The following is a 22,417-nucleotide window of genomic DNA, read 5'->3' on the forward strand; positions in this document are numbered from 1 at the left end:
GTTGCTAAGTTGGGTCTGACTCTCTCTTGCGACCCCAAGGACTGCCGACCACCAGGCTCCTCCCTCCATGGGATTCTCCAGGCAAGAATACTGGAGTGGGTTGCCACTTCCTTCTCCAGAGGATCTTCCCAACCCAGGAATCGAACCCAGGCAGATTCTTTACTGACTGAATAGTCTAATAAGCTATTATAAATAATAGTATGCACTATATACAACTGTATGTTTATAAATATAAAATAGTCTGTGTATTAGAATACTGTACATTTAAAAATATGTCAGGAATTCATTCCCTTGATCCTTGCTACAATTCCTTTATCCTCTGACCATTTCAACCCTTATAAGAAAGTAAATGTATAAAAGCTCAGAATTTTAAAAATTCTCCTTGTAATTACTGTTTATTTCCAAAGTAATTTGGCCTTCCGTTTGTTCACTGGTTTGAATAAGCTCACTGATTTTTATATATTTGGTTATTTATTTTATAGCAATGGTGCCTAATTTATTTGTTTAGTTTAACCAATCACTTGTTTGTAGTCAATTAAGTCACACATTTCCTGGGGAGCTATAAGCAAATTGCTATGCAGGATATTATAGAGAATTATGAGACCCCTAATTTTGAATGGGTAAGTCAGGAAGGGATGGCACTCACACAAAGAACAGACTTGGGGATAAGAACTCCCATATTTTTAGGAGGTAGTAAAAGAAATGACAAAAGAGGCCATGAAGAGGCAGCTGAAAAATTAAGAGGAAAACTTGAATAATATTACATCAAGCAATCCAAGAAAGAAAAGGTTTCTCAGCATTGACGGATAGAGAGATGTTAAGGGAACTGAAGCTTAAGAAACAAACATTTGTTTTGAGGACTCATTCTTTTGGAGAAAGCCATTTAGCAGATGGATTGAAATATAAGACAGATTCTTTGGGTTTAAGGGTTGATAGAGTAGTGAAGAAAAAAGGAGTAATATATTAAACTACTTTCTCAAGAAATGTGTCAGGGAATGAAAGGAAATAAAGCCTTGTAGAGGAAAAAAGGCTTTAAAAAATACCTTTAAACTGGGAGATTGGGACTGACATATAAACACGGTACTAGGTATAAAACAGGTAATAAAGAGAACCTGCTGTATAGCTCAAGGGAACAAAAGGTGATCTGTTTGTAGGACATGTATGGGTGTTGGTTGCTTGGTCGCGTCCGACTCCTTGTGACCCCATGGGACTGTAGCCTGCAAGGCTCCTCTGTCCATGGAATTCTCCAGGCAAGGGGCTTGACATCCCGTTCTCCACGGGATCTTCCCAACCCAGGGATCGAACCCAGGTCTTCTACATTATAGCCAGATTCTTTACCATCTGAGCCACCATGGAAGTCCAAGGACATATGTTAAATTAACCTTCTGTGTGACTCAGGGAGCTAAAACTGGGGCTCTGTAACAACCTGTGGGTGGGATGGGGAGGGAGGTTGAAGAGGGAGGGGACATAAGTATACCTGTGGTTGATTTACGTTCATGTTTGCACCAATACAATACTGTAAAGCAAGCATCCTTCAGTTGAAAATAAATAAAATTTAAATACATTGCAATATATATTATACAAGCTATATTAGGTGCAAACAAATACTTTTTGATTGCACTTGGACAAGGTACTTAGAGTAGTCAAATTCATAGAGCCAGAAAGCACACTGGTAGATGCCCGGGGCTGTGGGGTGGACGGGTGGGGAGACAGGGATGGGGAGTTCATGTTTCATGGGGACAGAGCTTCAGTTTAGGAAGGCGAAAAACTCCGGAGGGTGGATGATGGTGAGAGCTGCACAACAATGTGAACGGACTTGGTGTCATTGAACTGTACTGTTAAATATTGTGAAAATGGTATATATTATGTGACTTTTATCACAGTAAAAAGCATTTTAAAAAATATCTATTTCACATTGGAGAAGATGGCATAATTATGTATGTCTTGGCAATGAGGCGGAAACCAAAGAGAGAAGGAAAAGCTGAAGATGCCAGAGAGGAAGCAGGGCTGGTATTACAGAGCCGCCAGGGTCGACAGCCAGGATGCCAAGAAAGGGGGGGGCTCTCTCAGAGGCCGGAGCAGGAAGAGGGCTCAGGAAGAAGACGCTGAGCCCTGAAGTGCAGACCCGGCGGGAGACACGGTCTCTCCCAGTTCTACCATGTTAGCAGGCTCCCTCAGCAACTCAGAAGGACTATGGGAATATTTGAGACAGTCACTCAGTGGGAACCAAAGGGAAAAAAAGGCATTCCTAAATGCCAGAGCGAGCCCAACTGAACAGTTCAACACACATTCACTGAGCACCTCCTAAGTACTCACTGAGATAGGAAGATGAATGAAATAATGCCACCTGCAGCAACACGGACGGACCTAGCAATGATCATACCAAGTGCAGTAAAGTCAGACAGAGAATGACAAATATTATATGATATCACCTATGGGTGGACACTAAGATACAAATGAGCTTATTTACAGAACAGAAATAGACTCGCAGAAAGCAAGCTTATAGCTACCAAAGAAGAAGGGCATGGAGGCATAAAACAGGAAGGGGCTTAGCATACACACAGACAGATACTCCACAAGGACCTACTGTACAGCACAGGGAACTATACCCAACATTTTGTAATAACCTATAAGAGAAAAGGATGTGAAAGTATATATACATATGTGTGTGGGGGGGTGCATATTTATATATTCAGACATATCTGAATCACTTTGCTCTACACCTGATGCTGATGCTCACCCAACATTGTAAATCAACTATACTTTAAAAAAAGATTGAAGGGTAGTAGCATCTGATTCATTTACACAGCATTTTGACAACAGGATATAAATGCAACAGGAAGAACTGACAGGCTGTCCGAGACACCACGCACACGGCTCATACATGTAACTTCTATGAACGGTGTCTGTGTGTGAGATGCAAGGGTAAGTCTTCAGTGACACATTTTTTTCCTTGCTTGTTCCTAAAAGCATTTGAGATGACTAACTTGAAGCATTAGTCCTCTGTCCTTCTAGGGGTAAGGAAAGTATTTATCAGCTTCTTATTCATTTTGTATTCTGATGGTGTGACCACATGTCATATCACATCATTTATACACAGTGTGTACACACAGGGCAACACATTAGCAGAACCTTTGGTGTTTATAGTAAATTCCCAAATGAAAATATAGACAGACTAGAAAAGCCCTGGGCATGTGCATTCACACCATGTAAAAATAAATGCTGGACTTCCCTGGTGGTCCAGTGGTTAAGGATTTGCCTGTCAATGCAGGGAAAACAGGTTTGATCCCTGGTCTGGGAATATTTCACATGCGGCGGGGCAACTAAGCCCATGCACCACAACTACTGATCCCACACTCTAGAGCCTGTGAGCCACAGCTACTGAGCCCATGTGCCCTAGAACGGAGCTCTGCAGCAAGGGGAGCCACCCCAGTGAGAAGCCTGCGCACCTCCACAAGAGAAAGCCTGAGCACGCCATGAAGACCAGTGCAGCCAAAAATAAACAAACAGAAGTTTTTCAAAAGTAAATGCTATCAGTGTTTTATATTTCTGTATGTCTCTGGTCCCACAGAGTGTATATTCAACTCACGCTCGAGCATCACTGGAAATTTTAAGGAAATTCCTTGTGATTCCATTTTCTTTGCTTTCGAAAAAGTGAAATAAGTTGCCCACCTCATCCCCAAATAGGAATAAGAAATGTCACTTGCCGCTCATTTCCAGAAAGTATCTTGCGTTCATCAGCATGCGGCCTTGAGGTTTCAGCTCTAACTGGTGGAAGGAAGAAAAGAAACACGGGTCAGAGCGTGAGGCAAGCGCTGAGCTGAATGACATCCCAACTGATAAGCTGGGTGAGGCAGGAGATTTCTAGCGCAGCCCTGCTCCTTTTCATCTTGCTCACTCATGTTATCATCAAAATAGCACAGCATCCACAAATATAACCTTTCTTTTATCAAAACATTTCAGCAGCTCATAAATTTGATTTGGAGATCAAAACTTCCTCAAGGCCGTGTCCACCTTTCTGCGGCCTGATGACTGCTGCCTGCCAGGCTCCTCTCTCCATGGAATCTCCCAGGCAAGAATACCGGAGTAGGTTGCCATTTCCTTCTCCAGGAAATCTTCCTGACCCAGTATCTCCTGAGTTGCAGGTGATTCTTTACTGCTCAGCCACCAGGGACTCTGGGTTAGTAGGGGTATTAAATGAGAGTGGCCTTTTACTTCCACATAGAGAACCTGCTTCCTTTGGAAAGTGCTGGACCATCTACTAAGGGAAATTTTAATTAGGTTGGTCAAGGAAGGGATTAAATATATATATATATATATTTCAGTATCATTACGTAGAAGGGACCAGACAAAGTGACCTGTTAAGGGATGATGCAGATTACCTGATGTGACATAAGGGACACACAGCAAATCTGAGAAGACCTGACTAACCACTAATAATATAACTAAACTGTAACACAGCATTGCTCACATGCTAAAAAGACAAAAAAAAAGGTGAACTAAAGCCCAATGCTGATCATTACATCTGCGGGTAACTAGAATAACTGAAAAATAACAAAAAGGGTCTGGTTGAACTCAGGAGTGAATCATGGTTAAGTAATCCAAAGTCATGGTGACCCTGAAAGATATTGGAGAAACCGACATAATAGCAATGCCAATGGTACAGCATCACCTCTATTAGAATTTTATGATGTGACGAGCTTGTACCACTTGGTTAACTACGCATTTCCATGAACGCTTAAATTTGTTCTTGTTGTTCAGTTGCTACGTTGTGTCTGACTCTTAAATGGCTTAAATAGATTAGTGAAAAGAGAAGGGCTTTTGACATCAAGTACATATACCATTATTCTCTGGTTTATGGAATAATAAATAATGGAGGCAAAAATAAAACTAGAAGAGCGAGGGATAGGGGCTCATTCCCAGAGGAAGTGGGAAAAACTGGTACCAGGTGACTGCAATGTTATCAATATTCAGAAATTAGTGGTGATGGAGGAAATTAAATCAGCGAGCTGCCAAACAAACAACATCCACAGAAAGTCAGATTCCATCACATTTATGAGTGAGTGGGGTATAATCACACCAACAGGGAAAACCCTGGGAAAGCAGAAAGAAAATATCAATGTTTGGAAACTGGATGGTGACTCAGGAGGTAAGAGGCAACTCTGAGAAAATCTTTTTCTTTTTTAAATAGAGAAACTAATTTTAAGAAAGCAGATTTCGACAGAAGCAAGGGAAACTAAGTCCAAAGCAATCTGTTGACCCTTAAACAGGATAAATAAAAGTGAACTAGGAAATAACCTTGAAACTGACAAAGGCGGAAAATACAAGAAGGCTGCCAGTAGTTAAATGCGGACCTAAGGGCTTATGTCTCAATAATCCCAACATGCAAAAAACATGGAAAGTCTGACAAGAATAAACTTTAAAAAAAAATGCCTCGGCAAGAAAGCAAATGCAACTTTAAGAGGTACAAATAGAAAAACAACTTCTTTGTCAAGGATGCAAAGTAAAAGAATTTTAAAAATAGTTATCCCTTTATTCATTGAAAAGGAAATCAATAGTATGCTACTTTAAAAATTAGAGATTTGGTGACTCCTCCGTTTTTAAAAAAAATGAGGCAGAAAGTGGAAGATAAATGGGAATGGGGGAAAAACAGAGGAAGATTCTCTCTAGTTTCTCTCTTCTTTCTCTGAGCCTGGTCAAATGCTCCATGACTCAGTGGTATCTGCAGCCTTACCCTCTCCCCCAACAGGTTTGTATCAACCTTTACCACTAAGTCACATACCTATGACATTACCCACTTATTTATCCACTTCCTATGTGCATAACCGACTACCTAAGTGGAATTCTGTTTCTGTGATTTCTCACCAGGCTGAATGAGTTCACAGACACCCTGAACTAAATTATCTAAATACATTTAAGTATGGGGGACTTTTAGAAAAATATCTTGACATATTGTTATCTTTAAAGATTACTTTAGTGATGCAAGCAAAGATAGATACACTTTCCTAAAATGTATCTCTCTTTTTTTTTAAGGTAAAAAATATACAAACTGACACAAAAAACTAGGTTTTAGGCAGCTATCATTCCCATTTTGAAATCTGGTATTTGAAAATCTTTTGGCTGGTGTTCTTAAGAATCTGAGTTATATGAAGTATGAAGCTGAAAGGTAAGAGTATACGCCTTTGCATAAAGGATGCAGACATTTGAAAACACTTTCTGGGCTTCAGATCATACAAAAGCAGCTTTAACTCATATGTTTTCTTTAATTTTTGTACCCCAGAAATTTTCATAAGAATTTTTTATGCTTTCATAGTTTACTTCTCCTTTTAATTTCATAACTATTTTGGTAACAAATCTTTAGAACAGAAGTTTTCAAAAGTCTGTGTGGTAACATGGACTGTGTATAATGTACTTTTTAAAGCAAAGCAAGCTAATCCTGAATATTCATTGGGAGGACTGAAGCTGAAGCTCCAATACTTTGGTCACCTGATGCAAAGAGCCGACTCACTGGGAAAGACCCTGATGCTGGGAAAGATTGAAGGCAAAAGGAGAAAGGGGTGGCAGAGGATAAGATGGTTGGATAACATCACTGACTCAATGGACATGAATTTGAGCAAACTCTGGGAGATAGTAGAGGACAGAGGAGCCTGGCGTGCTGCAGTCCATGGGGTCAGAAAGGGTCAAATATGACTGAGCACTGAACAACAACAAGCTAAGCAAACACATTATGACAAAAAAAATTACAGGGATTGAGATATTAAAGGGATCTTTGCTCTCTTCTCACTTATCTACCCAGCATCTTATCTAAGATAGTTTATCAAGATATCATGTAGGTATCTAGATATCTTGATATTCATGTGATATCTTGATACACAGATCACAGGTAGGTTCCCACGCTATGAAAATTTTGTGGTATTTCCAAGCTGACTTTAACAGTTATAGATCAGTAACAGTTTTTCACACCCTAAGAGACCTTATTTCCTTTACTCAAGAATCAAAGAAATTTGAGTATGCTAGTATGTTCTATAGTCCACAATGAACACTCATTGTCACAATCAAGCCACCAATGAGTCAGTGGTAGGGAGTCCGTTTCCTCAAGGCCTTCAGGATGTCAACCTTCAGGATGACACGGAAATTCTGTACCAGTCTTCAGCTACGATGGAATATACACATAAATGAAGCTCAAGCCTTGGCTATTTACCCATATCTCTGTCTTCCCATTGTTTTTCCTGCATCTCTCGGCCAGGGAGTACAGCTCCACGGTAGTCTCGGATATCAGGTCCACGTTTTTGCCCTTCACGATGATCTGCATCACTCTTCCCTTGTTGATGTGGGCGTCGAAAGTGCTGTCCCAGGGCGGGTACATGGTTGGCTTTTTCTGGATGTACATCTGCCCATTCTCTAGGAATGGAAAGACATGTTCTCATTACGGTTTTAGCCGGTTCTGGGAAATAATTCACACATTCCTTCTGCTCTCGAGGACTATATAAGTCTTTTGGGAGAACAACAATAACACTTCAAGAATTAGGGACACCCAAAGAATGAACTTATGGTTACCAGGGAGGAAGGATGGGGGGAAGGGATAGTTAGAGAGTTGGGGATGGACATGCACACACTGCTATATCTAAAATGGATAACCAACAAGGTCCTACTGTATAGCACAGGAAACTCTGCTCAGTGCTATGTAGCCACGTGGATGGAAGAGGGATTTGGGGGAGAATGGATACATGTATACATGCATGGTTGAATCGCTCTGGTGTTCACCTGAAAGTATCACAACATTGTTAATTGACTATACTCCAATTAAAAAAAATTGTTAAAAAAAAATTAGAGGTAAAATAGGACAAAATGAGATGGCTCCAAGGTTTACATGCAGGGTAATGTACTAAAACTTGGAAGTCAACCCGGACAATTTATACAAATAAATCTGGCATGTTGCACTGGCAATGCTCTTTTCCTATTCATCCATTGCTTCTTTTGAAGTCTGAACACCTGAGCAAATATAAAGAACCCAGCAGCTAAGCCTGGTATATTTGGTAGAGGACAGTGACCTAGATCCTCCCCTTTTAACAGGTTTTATACTTTTATGCCTTTGGGGATCCTTCTGTGTTAATGTATTAAGGGTGGACACATGACTGTTCAATTTCACTAGTATCTAGTAAAAAAAAAAAAAGACAATATAAAACTACTGTGTGTTGATTTGAAAAAGACACTGACTTAATTTCAGGCTTATACTGAGTGCTCTTTTAGAAAGATATTTTAAAAATTTCCACTCAACATAAATACCTTTAATAGGCAAAACCTTTAAAATATCATGAACCATTATTTTCTTCTCAAAATGAGGATGCACTTTAACATAAACCATGCAACCTAAGCAAAAACTAACAAGTATCTCAGAGAGGTGGAGGTCGTCATCCCCGGAGTCAGTGAAGCAGGCTGCAGGGGTCCTGCAAATGGTTCATGACAGGAACCAAGGGCAGGATGATAAAGTTTAAGGGAACCGTCCCAGAACCACCAGGGAAAGTGACTACTAGGGATTCAGCAGTGTTGTCCTATCCTCCATCCATATCAGATTCTCTGTAGTGTTTTTCCTTTAGTCGTTGCAGGAGCAGAAAACTGCAGCTGCATTTCAGGGTTTCTTTCTTATGATCATAAGCACATGAACTGGCAGTTTGAGCAGAGATTTATCAGAGATGTTGATAAAGCAAAATGAAACCGTCACTGAAAGCAGTGAAGCAAAGCAGTTCTAACTCTTGACGCATGATGCTGAAAGAGGACAGGCGTCAAGCATTTGCTAAATTACTCTTTGGGAGGTGTGCAAGGATGTGAATAAGTTGAAGCTTCACACTGTAGGAAAACCTGGCTCTGAGAGGTATAAACTCTAGCAAGGTTAAGCATGGAACTGGAAGGGGAATAATGTTATGATTTAACAGAAATTTAACTCAGGATTGGACTTAAGAAAAAAGCCATGGCAATAGTAGTGATCAGAGTAATGTTTTACTTCCACAGGCTTCAAGCTACCTCTCAAAATTCCTTTAACTTCCTCCAACCATCATCCTTCAGCACACCCAGGAAACGGACAGAAATTGCCACAGCATTTTTCACACTTTCATTCAGTAAAGACTGTCATCATTTATAAGGAGAACCAGAACTCAAGATCCTGCCTATTTACAGTGAGGTTTACTATTTTCAAAGGCTCCCAGAATGACAGCACTGTGTCCTATTTGCCCCTGTTCTTTGCTTTACGTAAAATGCAGCCTTCACATCCCGAACACAGAAACCTGCTAAAACTCTACAGAAGTAATGTTTTAAATACCAAGTTCAGAGAAATTTCTTTTCAGGACAAAACGAAAACAAAATGAAAAAACAAAAACCTCTGCACTCCACAGGCTAACCTTTCAGAAAAACAAACTTCTTTTCCAACATGTCCTCTTGATTCATGTGGCTGATTAGACCAAGTTCAAAGGCAAGGCCAAAAGAAGAAATAGATACTTTAAAAAAAAGACTCCCAGGAGGCAAATGTCAGTGAGACCTGTGGATGTAAAGGGAACCAGATCCAAGAGACCCATTAAGTCAAAAAGCAGCTTTGAAAAACTCAGACATTGCACACTTCAAAGATTTTGGTGACATTTGAAAGGTTTTAGATTGGGAGCAAGTGCCATTCTCACTGTTAACTAAACAGGAGAGAGATCTGGGCAGAAGGGAACTGGAGATGATCAGTCAGTCTCCTCCGCTTTGATGTGCTCCTGGGGCTGGAAGTCAGAAGCCAGTTGAGCGCGGAGAAGTCTTATAAGGGAAAGAAAAGCCAGCGTCCAGGATTGGAAACCCCAGGGTTCTGAGCTGGACACATCCAGCTGGAGGTCGTCACCTGCAGAATCAGGTTCCTCTTGCACCCAGGAACGTCATTCAATTTTTCTTTTTCAAGACTACCTTCTCTCTCCATCTTTCTCTCCAGTCCCAATTCTCTCCCCACACGACCCTGCTTTCATGTCTTCACTTCACAAGACTTACTATGTGATCTTTCTGTTTTTTGCTTATCTTCTGCTAGGAGAGGAACTCTGAAGGAAAGGCAAGTCTTCTGGCCCAGTATACAGTAGGTGCTCCATAAATACCTTCTCTGTAAACACACTGTAGTGACTCCTTATCATTCCTGTGACTGCATCGATGGCAATCAGACTTCCCTACAAAGTGTCGTCTGCTAAAACCAGAAATGTGTGTAGGGAGGTAGGGAAAGGCAGGGAGGCTGGGAAAACCATGAGATGTAAACTTCCTCCTGCTTTTTTTTTTCTTTTCTGTTTTTAGAAAGTCCATGAGAACTTTAAAATTCAGAGACAAGGATCAGAGAGGATAGGAGCTGTTTAAGTGATCATGAAGATATTCTAGACGGAATAGGATTATCTTCTTTTTCCTGAGTGACATTGTTTACTCACATTATCATTTCTAATGTGCTTCAGGAAATAAATTGATTAAAATATTATCAAATTTCTTTAAAATATTTTAGCAGTCAGTTCATTAAATAATTTAGCTTTATGTTCATTCATTCTTCCAAATGGAAGACAGTATTCCAAGTGTCCATTCAATACTCATTTTATGTCTGTTCACTTATTACAATGTACAGTGATGTTAATTACCATTTCATTTAGAAAAATTCCTTGACTCCATGGTACCACCATGCTCAAATGGGCACACTAGTTACATCACTCTACCAGTAATTTAGACAAGCCAGAGTAGGATGATTTTAATGGAAAGATCTAAAGGAAGGAAGGAATCTTGGAATCCCATGAAGGAATCTTGGAAGACTGTCATGCTTTCCTCCTCCCCATGAAATTTCCATGAATATTTAAATCTGACCAAATCCTTTAACTCACCTGGGGTCTTAGTAAAGGAAGTCTTCTGAAATTTGAACTCTAATGGCTAATCCTATATTTTTTGTACTGTTTATCTGAACTTGGTCAAAGAAGCAGTAAAATATCTTTGGCATTAATTCTAAGACAATGGAATATTACTCAGCCATAAAAAGGAATGCATTTGAGTCAGTTTTAGTGAGAATGAACCTAGATCCTGCTATACAGAGTGAAGTCAGAAAGAAAAAAAGAAATATCATAAATTTGTTTTCATAGTGTATATTTGTTATATGTTATTCCGCATATACATGAAATCTAGAAAAATGGTACTGATGAACTTATTTTCAGGGCAGGAATAAACCCGCAGACACAGAAAACCAGACTTTGGACACAGTAGGGGAAGGAGAGGGTGAGACAAATCGAGAGAGTGGCATTGAAATGTATACATTACCATAGGTAGAACAGATAGCTAGTGGGAAGCTGCTGTGTGCTCTGAGACAGCCTGGAGGGGTGGGAGGGAGGTCTAGAGGGAGGGGACATACGTATACTTAAGACTGATTCACGCTGTGGTATATCAGAAGCCAACACAATATTCTAAAGTAAGTATCCTCCAACTAAAATTTTTCAAAATACAAAACAATGCAGACTTTATCTATAATCATAGAAAACAATCAGACAATACTGTACCATGTTCGACTTTAGCTAATAAGTAGATTTTTCCCCCCTTTGTTAACTCCTTACATAACATCCTCGACTCATTTCTCCTTTCCTTTGTTTATGTGGAAAGTGGGACCATGACCTAGAACATACGGCAGGCAACCAGGTCTAGTTCAGAGAATGTTACTAAGCCCATGTGCCCCTGAGGAAGCACTTGGCTTCTCTGGGCATTCGTTTCCTGAGCTGGAAGGTAAGGTTGAGTCAGGTGACCTTGAAGATCCCGGAAGGCCTTGCTTCCCAGTTCACGGCAGGGTCTTCCTCTTCGCCCACCCCCCAGGTCCAACACCCACTCAAGCTTACCTGATTCAACATACTCTTTGACAAGCACGGCACAGTAAGGGTTAACCGCCTCACCCTGGCACGACTGGCAGGACCCACAGTCGAAGTTGGACAAACCAATTCGGAGAAACGGTGACATGATGGTCACTCCCTGCAAAGCGACAGAAGACAACAGCTGTTTGAAGACTGTAAAATATATTATTTTGGGTGTTGCATCCCTCCTAACCAGTGCTTTATCTCCGAAAGCCAGAGCCTCAAGTGGCTCGACTATCCATTCAAACAAATGTTTTACTTCCCCTTCTGCACGGTGCATTATTGGGCTCACCCCAAACCGCAGGCTGACGTGCCAGAGAAAGCGGTGTCCTGGACTAAGGATATTTAACCTTGTCAGTTAGACCTAAGTCCCACTCCTAATTGAATGGAGTTATACTTAATAGTTGCAGAGAGACGCAAAAGCATTCCAACACTTCATTTCTTCTGTTAGTCAAGTAGGTACCCAGGAAACAACACAGTAATAAGAAAATGAGTTTATAAACAGTGAGTCTATTTTAGTCACAGCAGTTAAATATGACACTGTGAAATTCTCACACAGGCTATTTGTGTGTGTGATGGAATGGGCTCTGGGCATTTATTTAGCAGCTGATCTGTTTACTTTAGACACACACACAGATGTGTGTGTGTGTGTGTGTGTGTGTGTGTGTGTGTGTGTGTGTATCTAAAGAGCTTCTGAACAGTTTGAACCACTTAAAATCCCTAAATCACTGACCATCATAAAATAGCAACTTCATTGTGGAAAGAGAAACAAAGGACTTTATAAAAGTCAAAGATCTAATAATTACACTTTCCAAGAGATGTGGGTGAAAATCATCTTAGTGTTGGCTACAGAGTCACGGATTCTAGTCTGATTTTTCATCTATTGTTCTTTTCTTTCTTTGACCATTTGCTTCAACTAAAGCTCCCTCCCTTGTTCATCTACTTTTCCATGAGGTTCCATGAATCTGAAACTATTACCTGGTATCAATAACAAGTGATAAAATTACATTCTTGCTTCCTGTCTCTTGAACAGATTTCACTCATGAATTTTCCAAAACATTCTTAAGGAAGCCAAAGGGAATGTGCATGGACCAAAAAGTTCATTTGGGTTTTTCTGTAAGAGGTCATAGGAACTTTTTGACCAACCCAGTATCAGGAAGAAAGAGCACTGGCCATCTTTCCCATCTTTGTGGAAAAGAACAAAACTACTCAGAGTAACAGGCTCCCAGATGCCAGAATCGATGACACAACTGGAAATCTCCAACCCAGCATCTGAAGCCAGCAGAGCCACGAGAGATCACCAGTCCTCTGGACCTCTGGAAAGCTGCTGGTCTTTAGTTTTTTTTTTTTAACCAACAGGGAGACATATCAGGGGCCCTTGACAACTGCTGTTAACTTCACGGCAATTAAGAGAGTCCTAATTTCCTGCAGTTCAGCAGGTTTAAGTAAAAGAGATGGTCACAGAATCATCCCGATTTGTCTCATGTTCTTAGCCTCTTAGCAGTGAGATGACTTCCAGGTTTGTCTTTAGGGAGCCCCCTTAACCTCTGGGCTTAGAACTCTTGGGTAGAAGCCTGTCTAAGAACTGAGAATTTTCCAGAGAAAACTTGACACCCCCTTACCTCTCCCCCCAGGGTTCCTGGGTCATGTAGATCATTCAGACAAATTTATATTCTTCCATTGATGAAGCCAATCACCAAGAACTAGCATCATTTATGGGACTATTCACCATGTATGGACTTTTTTGACGATTTCCTCAAAACAAGCTGAAGGTAAGCAATTCATTCTGACTTGAGCCCGGAGGGAGCAGTGACTCATACTGTCTGAGTTACAAGCACTCTGACCTTTACTGACGACGTGTCACTTTGCTATTTCCAGGCTGGGCTCAGAATTAGGCAACAGCGCTCAACGAGCACCTGGGAAAATCTGTCTGGGGAACAGATTTCTGTCTGGGGGAAAATCTGTCTGGGGAACAGAACAGAAAATCTGTCTGGGGAACAGGCTGTAGGGTCCGCAGGGGTTCTATCACAGTAAGGAAGTGAGTTGCAGTGAAACCCTCTCCTCCCACAGGGCAGGTGTAGACATCACCCGATGTCCTATCCACGAGCGATCCAGGCTCCCTCACCAGTCTGCCTGCCCTATGCCCTCACACGTGGGTATTCTGACCATCTGCCCAAGGCATCCACCTATCTGGTAGCAAAGGCAACGCTTCTCGTTCCAAAGGCCTGGTCCCAGGGACGGCATCTGACATTTTGACATTTAGAAAGCAGAACTGGCATTTGCGTACTTCACCTCACACATCGTTCAATAAAGCCTCAAGCTCATGGGTGCCTTTTTAAGGCAAAAGGTAGCATTTTATTCCTGAGCTACTCAGAATCTTCTCTCCTTCTGTATCGGCGGTAGGTGATCATGTCCTGGTAAATGGTGCTGCTACGAACAATGGGGACCTAGGGTGTCACGCAGAGCGAAGTCAGAAAAACAAATACAATGCATAGAAATAAGAAATCTAGAAAAATGGTATGTGAAAGTGAAAGTTGCTCAGTCATGTCTGACTCTGTGACCCCATGGAATTCTCCAGGCCAGAGTACTGGAGTGGGTAGCCTTTCCATTCTCCAGGGGATCTTCCCAACCCAGGGATCGAACTGAGGTCTCTGGCATTGCAGGTGGATTCTTTACCAATTGAGCTACCAGGGAAGCAGCAGAAAAATGGTACAGATGATCTTATTTGCAAAGCAGAAAGAGAGACACAAACGTAGAGAACTAATATATGGATACTAAGGGGGAAGGGAGGGTGGGAGACTGTGATTCACACACACTACTGATACGCTATATGAAACAGGTAACTAATGAGAAGCTACTTGCAGCACAGGGAACTCTACTCAGCGCTCTGCGGTGCTCTGAGTGGAAAGGAAATCCAAAAGTGGGGGACATATGTATACATATAGCTGCTTCACTTTGTGGTACAGTAGAAACTAATGCAACATTATAAAGCAGCTATACCCCAATAAAAACTGATTTAAAAAGCAGCAATAGGCGATTATCATGAAATGAAGAAAATACACAAAGTTAGTAAAACTCTCCTTACCTGAGGCAAATTGCATTCATTATTTTGATGGATTTTCTCTAGTCTATTTTAATTAATGGGTTTTGTGTTTTTGTTTTATATTCCATGCTCACACTGTGTGTGTGAGATTATATGACTTTTAATTTAACATTTTATCATGAAGATTGACCAAGTTACTATGTCATCTTCCTAAGCATCCTTTTAATTCTTGCATGATACCCCATTGAGGGACAGCTCCATTATCTGCTTTATTAAAGTCTTATAGTTACATACTGAGATTGTGTCCAGTTATTCCATAATAGAAATTAACTGATAAGCACCTTTTACAATTTTTTTTTTAATTTAGGAAGATTGTATCAGACTAGGTCACTAGAGAACTCCAGTATTACTAGATCAAATGATATTACTATTTGTAAGAGATTACTATTTAAAGAAAATAACAAAAAGGGAAAATATCTATGGTAAATGTAACAGAAAAGAAGTGATCATCATTCTTATATAATAAGTATACACAAATGTGTAGGAAAAAATACCCCAAACCACTACCCATGACCCAACTAAATAAGTGACAATGACACAAACATATAAAATACAAAAAACATAGTTGTAACTAGTTTTAACGAAAATTTCCAGCCTTATGAGCAATTTAAGAAATGCAAAAACAATGCAAGATACTATATAACTGCATTTATGTGACATTCTTAAAATGATAAGCTATACGGGGGGAAAAAATCAGCAGTTAGCGGACAGGATGTGATTATAAAGGAATGGCATGAGCAGGTTAGGAGCGACGGTCTAACCGTTTTATAGCCTGGTTGTGGTGGCAGTTACAGAAATCTAGACATAAATACACAGAATGATTCACCCAAAATAAATGTCAATTTTTCCACATAGTAATTTGAGGATCAAAATAAAAAAATATGCTACTGGCATTTCAAGGCATAGATTATAAATTCAGAGGTTATATAAAGAATACATATTAGGAAATGGAGAATCCATATAATAAAATACTGAATTAAAATCTGAAGTAACCAAGAATAGCCTCAATTTACTAAAGGGAGATGGTCAGAGTCTTAAAAAAAAAAGAACATCTTTCACTCTGTAGCATTTAAACGCTCCTGAAATTTTGCATTTTGGTGCAAAGAGCTGGAAAAAAAGTAACATTAGCATTTAACAATGCATTCCTTTGAGGTATATTAATATTCAATTCAAACTATAATAATAAAATAACTAAAATACTTAAAATATAAAACAATAACATTACTTTTCCTGGGCAATTAGCAAATATTTTTGAAGTGCTCTTACCTAACACTGGCAAGGACAACATGCGTCAAATGCTATCTTACAAAGCTGTTGTGAGCGTAAATTTCCACAGTCCCGCTGAACACACACACACGCATGTATGTATATGTATATATGCAAATCTCAAGAGCCAAGAAGATGTGTAATAAGCACATGAAGATGAAATTAACATGAAAGATTTTTGTGGGGTGACTTCTTGTGCTCAGAGCGGATGGTAAGGGAGAAGGGGGATTCCCCTGGGTTAAAATAGAAAGGAGAATTACTCTTGTACAAAAATACAGGCCCTGGAATCTCATCCATCAGAACTGTCCTCCCCCGGTCTCTCTGTGGAGTGTACATTTCCTAATCTCTTTCCTGCCAATCACAGTGACCTTGCTTTTTACAACAATGTGTGCATGAGAGTGCCTGGCCGTGACTTCCCTGGTGGTCCAGTGGTTAAGAACCTTCCGGGCAGTGCAGGGGACACGGGTTCAATCCCTGGTCTGAGAAGACGCCACATGCCACAAGGCAATGAAGCCCGTGCACCACTGAGCCTGCATGACCCAGAGCCCATGCTCTGCAACAGGAGAGGCCACCGCAATGAGAAGCCCGTGCGCCACAACTAGGAAAAGCCTACGCACAGCAATGAAGACCCGGAGCTGCCAAAAATAAATGATAAAATTAAATTAAAGAAAAAGTGGCTGGCCAGCCCAGGCTGTCCTGGTAGCCCAGGGCAGGACACTCTGCCGACCATTCATCTGAGGACTCCCCTGGACAGCTCCCGGGGACCCTTGACCTGCCAGGTCTGCAGGGAACTCACTGCCTTGTCTTTGGAATCTGCCCAGTGACTGGTGTCAGGACTCCTAGCCTAGCACCCCGCCTAGACATCACCCTTTCTCTCCTCTGCCATAACCAACCTTCTCTTCTCCTTCACCACCTCCTCTCCCTCCTTCCCTGGGACCTCGGCTCCATTCTATATCCTCCCTCGTTAGACCCAACATAGCAGCTTACTGCCTCTCTCCAGCCCGGTCACCTCTCATTTCCAGCAGGATCTTCACACTGCAGCCCCGAGGACCTTCCTTAAGATCACGTGGTGCTCCCGCTGCTTCTCCCATGGGTCATACTGTTCCGTGGCTCTAGGCGCTTCACAATACCACCCCTCTCCCTGGACCGCTTTCCTAGTCCCCTCTGTCCGCCACCTGCCCCCCCTCCCCCACTTCCTCATCTTTCAAGTTCCTGCTCAGTCTCTACCTCCTCTGCAAAGCCCTTCTTCCCTCACCTACATCACTCCCCCTCACATCTTGGTGGAATTTACTCAGCCTCCCGTGGTCCCTGGGTACCCTGCGACATACACCCGTCACAGCGGTTCGCCTCTCCTCTGCCATTTCAAAAGTCTGAGTGGTATCGATCCTGTAACTCTCATTCTCTCTGTCTTCAGCTCTCAGCCTCCAAATCTGGGAGACAGAGAAGGGCCCCACCAGGATTTCTCCAACATAATCCTTAGAGAGGGTGGGGTATGCTTATATCCTCAGAAGAGGGGTGGGACTCAACTTACAGAAGTCCCTCTGGTTTAATGCAGTATATCTAGCAAAAGCCTTCCAGAGAGAGTGCCTGTGGGTGCCTTCCTCACTAGACCCTAGCTGTGATAAAGGGTTTCCTCTATCACCACGTTCCTTTGGGGAATGTGGGGTTGGGGAGGAGACCAGTGCGCACACAGTCATATTGCCCCGTAATGCTTTATTTGACTCGTTCACGTTTGTCTTCCCAAACAAGACTTCGGGCTCTGAGGGCGGAGACCAGGTCTTAATCAATCATCTACATACCTCTGAGGATTAATCCCTCTCTCTGATACTGAGCAGATGCTCCCTGCCTTCTTGCTAAGGAACTTAATTTTCCAGGGCAACATTTTACATCCCCGCTTAATCTTCATGCGTTTCTTTTACCTGCAAGGGTATTCTATGGTCTGATTAGGTGGCAGCCAGTTACAGAGGAAATCAATACAAAGGAAACGTGCTAGGATCTGTTACAGGCAGAGAATCGATGCCATTATGAGCTCGACGGCAGGAGTTATTTAACTTCTCTGTCTTCTCATTTGGAAAATGGTGATAATGTTGTTACTTGTTTCAAAGGGTGATGAGGATGAAATGCGAAAACACAGGGAGGCATTGAGAGCAGGGCTGGCACACAGTCAACTCTCAAAAAAAGTTATTATTATTGCAACTCTGATGTATTTCCTAGTGTACTATATGAGCACTATTAGTGTGTACCAGAAAAAGGTAGAAAGTGAACAGAAATGGTCTTTTAGGAGCGTTATCTGGGCTGAATTATGTGACCTTCTTCTGCGCTCTGTCACTGAGCTCTCATAAAGCCCTTCGGGTATCTCTTCTAAAGCACTTATTTTCCCCTAATGGAGTAATCATGATGCCAGCACTCATTATGATGAACTAGCAGTGTGTCCATCCAGCCTTCTTTCTGCACTTTAGCTAGCCCAGCTGTGAAATATCGTCATAACGCGTACTTTAAACTTGTGGAGGATCTTTACTCTTAGAGCTCAATGTTTTCCCCTTAAACTACGATCTCATTCCTCTTGGGAAGGTAGATGGGCAAGTCTCACAGCTCAGCGGCGTGCTTGAGGTCATACGCCGTTAAGTATCAAATGGAGAATTCTGGTCTCTTGACTGCCTGGTGCTGCCTGACCTACTTACCTAGACTGACTCACCTGCCACAATTCAAACCCACCAAATACTTTCATGGTGACCTGAAGGATTGCCACCACATAACGAAAGTGGCTGGGGGGAAATTCCATGGAATAGGAAACGGGAGAAGTTCTCTAAATGCTCGTCAGCAAAAACATGTCAAAACTTCACTTCCTCTGCAGCAAGTCAAGTAAGAAGGAACATACTTCTTTATTTTACAAAAATCTGGACAGCATTTGAATTGCTATAATTTAGCTAGAGGAGCCTTAAGGACAGAGGGAGAGTCTCACAGAAACACCAAAACCTTAACATGTATCAACAGAAGAGAAAACACAAGCGAATCAATAGTAAGCTTGAGAATGAGAAAAAAAATTCAGTGGGTTCCCAATCCATCAGGCTGAAATCTGGTAAGTGTCCGGCAAATTCTGGCAAATGAAGATACACCTACAGCTCTCGCATTTCTTTACGAGACAGAGAGGCAGCCTGAGCAAACAGAACACATCCCTTCTCCTGCCAAAAAATGTAGAAATAAAACAAATACTGAAATTTAGGAAAAAGCACCTGTGTGGCATTATTGCTACTCTGACACTAGTTTGAACGTATGACATGGACAGACAGTCCCATGAAGCCCAGCTCTGACCAAACTGCACAAATACTAGATTGTCTCTGTCCAATCGACTCAGCCTGTTTCCTGCACACACCCCAGCCCCCCAGCTCATTGGCTGTTTATACCTTTCTTCCGTGTGCATGCTCCATTACCTGCACGCAGGCACATCCTACAACCTTTCTCCTCTTTCAAGGACCTCACCTCTGCCTACCTCATCCAGAGATCCCTTCCTATTTCCCACAAGAAGAGGAGTGATTTACCCAAAGGATAAACTATAGAAGAATAACCTATGCTTGCCCAGTCCAGCCTGCTCCTCTCTTTTCGGGGATCTGCCAATTTTCAGAGACTGTGTTTCTCTACTCTCCTCTGCTGTGCCATCAGCAGGGCAGGGCTATCCCGCCAGTCCTGGGAGGCCAGCCATCGTCCAGCACTGCCTGTGACCCTGTGAACAACGACCAACCTATTTCCTTGGATGCTTTGGCCATATCTACCAATCCAGCCTTTTATCACTCATCAAGTTGATTTTTTTTCTTCTCCATATCTCATGTTTCTGATCTATTTGGTACAAGCACATGCATAGCCTTGAGGGTTATTTATTGAGTCTTCTACAATTCACAAAATTTTGCAAAAAGCTTTACACAGCTTGTGTTATTCAACCTTCTCACCAAGCCCATGAGGTAGGTATAATTAGCTCCATTCTACAGATTAGAAAGCTGAGGCCTGAGTGGGTAAGCTGAAGGTCAGATAGTTCGTGAGCACCAGAACCTGGATTCCAGCTTTTCTTGCTCAGTGCCTCCACCCAAATTAGTCAACGATTCCTTGTTAGAAAACCACTTCAAGGTTAGGTCAGGGAGGGGGTGAAAGCCTGGAGAATTCCCCATAGATTGTTTCCATCTGCTCAACCAGCCCCTAATTAGAAAGGACCCACAACAGCTGTCAGACAGGCTTTTCCAGCAGCCTCCTGGCCGCCTACTTGCTCAGCTACCTCGGCTACTAACTTGACATTTCTTTTTGTTGGAATCTGTGGTTTAATGGTCTGTCCCTCTACTCCTTGGCTATAACTTGAAGAGTTAAAGGGTGGGTAATGTGGCACTAGCAGTAAAGAACCCTCCTGCCAATGCAGGAAGTGCAAGAGATGTGGGTTTGATCCCTGGGTCAGGAAGATCCCCTGAAGGAGGGCATGGCAACCTCCTCCAGTATTCTTCCCTGGAGAATCCCATGGACAGAGGAGCCTGGTGGTCTACAGTCCACAGGGTCACAAAGAGTCAAACACGTCTGGAGCAACTTAGCATGCACACAAACAATAAAAATGAGCTGACGTTTCTTGTCAGAACTTAAGCTCTCTTTGGGAAGTGAGGTCGAAGCTGCTGACCTGGGTGATTGTCCCATGGGGTCATAAATGTGTACTGTCCACCTCTGCGTCTTCTTCATTCCTGCTGTTACTGGTGGCTGGCTGGTACCAGTTATGATTCCTGAAGCCAGACTCCAAAGCAAAACTCACTGCTTTATATAAAGTCGGTCTCCTTGGCATTCCTTCCTATCCATTGTAGGGTGACCACTTACTGAGCCCAAAGATGCTGCCTCATATAGGAAGCAGGTTTAAGGATGGGTCTGTTTATTTATGTCAAATTTTCCTCTTAAAAGACACCCTTGGGACTTCCCAAGTGGTCCAATGATTAAGACTGCTTCTACTGCAGGGGGTGCAGGTTCAATTACTGGTCAGGGAACTAAGATCCTGCATACTGCGTGGTGCAGCTCAAAATTAAAAAAGAACAAAGACACTTCACCGCACAGAAAAAGGTAATGATGTGAGGTGATGGATATGTGAATTAAATTGATTGCAGTGATTATTTCATTGTATCAAGCTTATCAAGTCATACATCTTAAATATATATCCAATTTTTAATTGTCAACTATACCTCAATAAAGCTGGAGGAAGAGAGATGAGTTTCTCAGTGATTCTACCATCTTATCAATCCAGCAGCTCTAATGACACACACAGAATGCTTTGGGATCTTCCCAGTGCACCAGAGGAAGAGTTCTTCTGCCTGTCGGATGCTCAGGCAGGAAAACCATCCCGCCTGAATGCAGGACATCCAATCAGAGCCAGGGCCCAGGGCTTGGTCAAAGGACATCTCGACTGAGACAGTCAAGGAGAAACCCCTGGCCACACAGTCCCTTTTCCTTGACATGACTGTGTGCCATGAGGGAGTAGCCCACGTGTGTGAACAAGGCAGCCATGGTACAAAATCCAGCTTTCCTCAACCACACAATCTTGCACAAGGGATCTCATCTCTGTGCGACAACGTTTCCATTTCTGCAACATGGAGAAAATAGCAGGCTTGCTTCATAGAGTTGTCATGAAGATTAAAGGAATTAACCATTAAATGAAATGCTTACAACAGTGGTGGAAAAGGCAGCTATTATATCACATAGAACTTTCCCAAAGCATCCTTGGAAATTCTCCCTGCTGAAATTAATGACTGATGATAACTCATTCAGTGGATTTTCTGACTTGGTCTAGAACTCACCTAAACTACTGGCTGCTTTTTTTTTTTGGCCATCAATATTTGCAAACCTGCCTACTAAGTATAAAGCCCTGTGCTGGATAGAAACACATAACAGGGTCTAAATGAGTCTTGGGACCTCAGCATGGGGCCTGCCTAGAAGGGATTAAAGAAGGGACTGGACTCCACTTTCTCACCGTTCATCCTGCGAGTAAAATGACATGGCCGGTTAATGCAGACTCAGCATCAAGAGACAAAACAAGAGACAGCAAAGCGGGCTGTTGCTCCTGAGTACGGCAGGAGCAAAACACCCGACTGCCCATGGTGCTCAAACACCACACCCCACTTCCTTCCCTGGGGGTGTGACAATTTTCAAAGAAAATACAGTA

At 42.1% G+C, this 22,417-nt stretch overlaps 1 protein-coding gene across 6 annotated transcripts in view; it reads right to left on the minus strand.

The window, feature by feature from the left end:
- PRKCQ (protein kinase C theta) overlaps positions 1 to 22,417 on the minus strand; it is a 141,554-nt gene that overhangs the window by 71,345 nt on the left and 47,792 nt on the right. For 2 of the 6 annotated variants that reach the window (XM_065920948.1, XM_065920945.1), the window contains exons 2-4: positions 11,862 to 11,991; positions 7,202 to 7,401; positions 3,708 to 3,768 (exon numbers count right to left, since the gene is read on the minus strand). In XM_065920948.1, the coding sequence (XP_065777020.1) occupies positions 3,708 to 3,768; positions 7,202 to 7,401; positions 11,862 to 11,979 (379 nt within the window). In that variant the 5' untranslated portion in view covers positions 11,980 to 11,991. Of the gene's footprint in view, positions 1 to 3,707; positions 3,769 to 7,201; positions 7,402 to 11,861; positions 11,992 to 12,165; positions 12,314 to 13,495; positions 13,514 to 16,242; positions 16,352 to 22,417 lie in introns of those variants that run through there. The other 4 variants (XM_065920946.1, XM_065920950.1, XM_065920949.1 and 1 more) reach the window with 4 other exon arrangements.

Source organism: Muntiacus reevesi, chromosome 2 (genome assembly GCF_963930625.1).
Source record: "Muntiacus reevesi chromosome 2, mMunRee1.1, whole genome shotgun sequence".
In the NCBI taxonomy this organism is placed as follows: domain Eukaryota; kingdom Metazoa; phylum Chordata; class Mammalia; order Artiodactyla; family Cervidae; genus Muntiacus; species Muntiacus reevesi.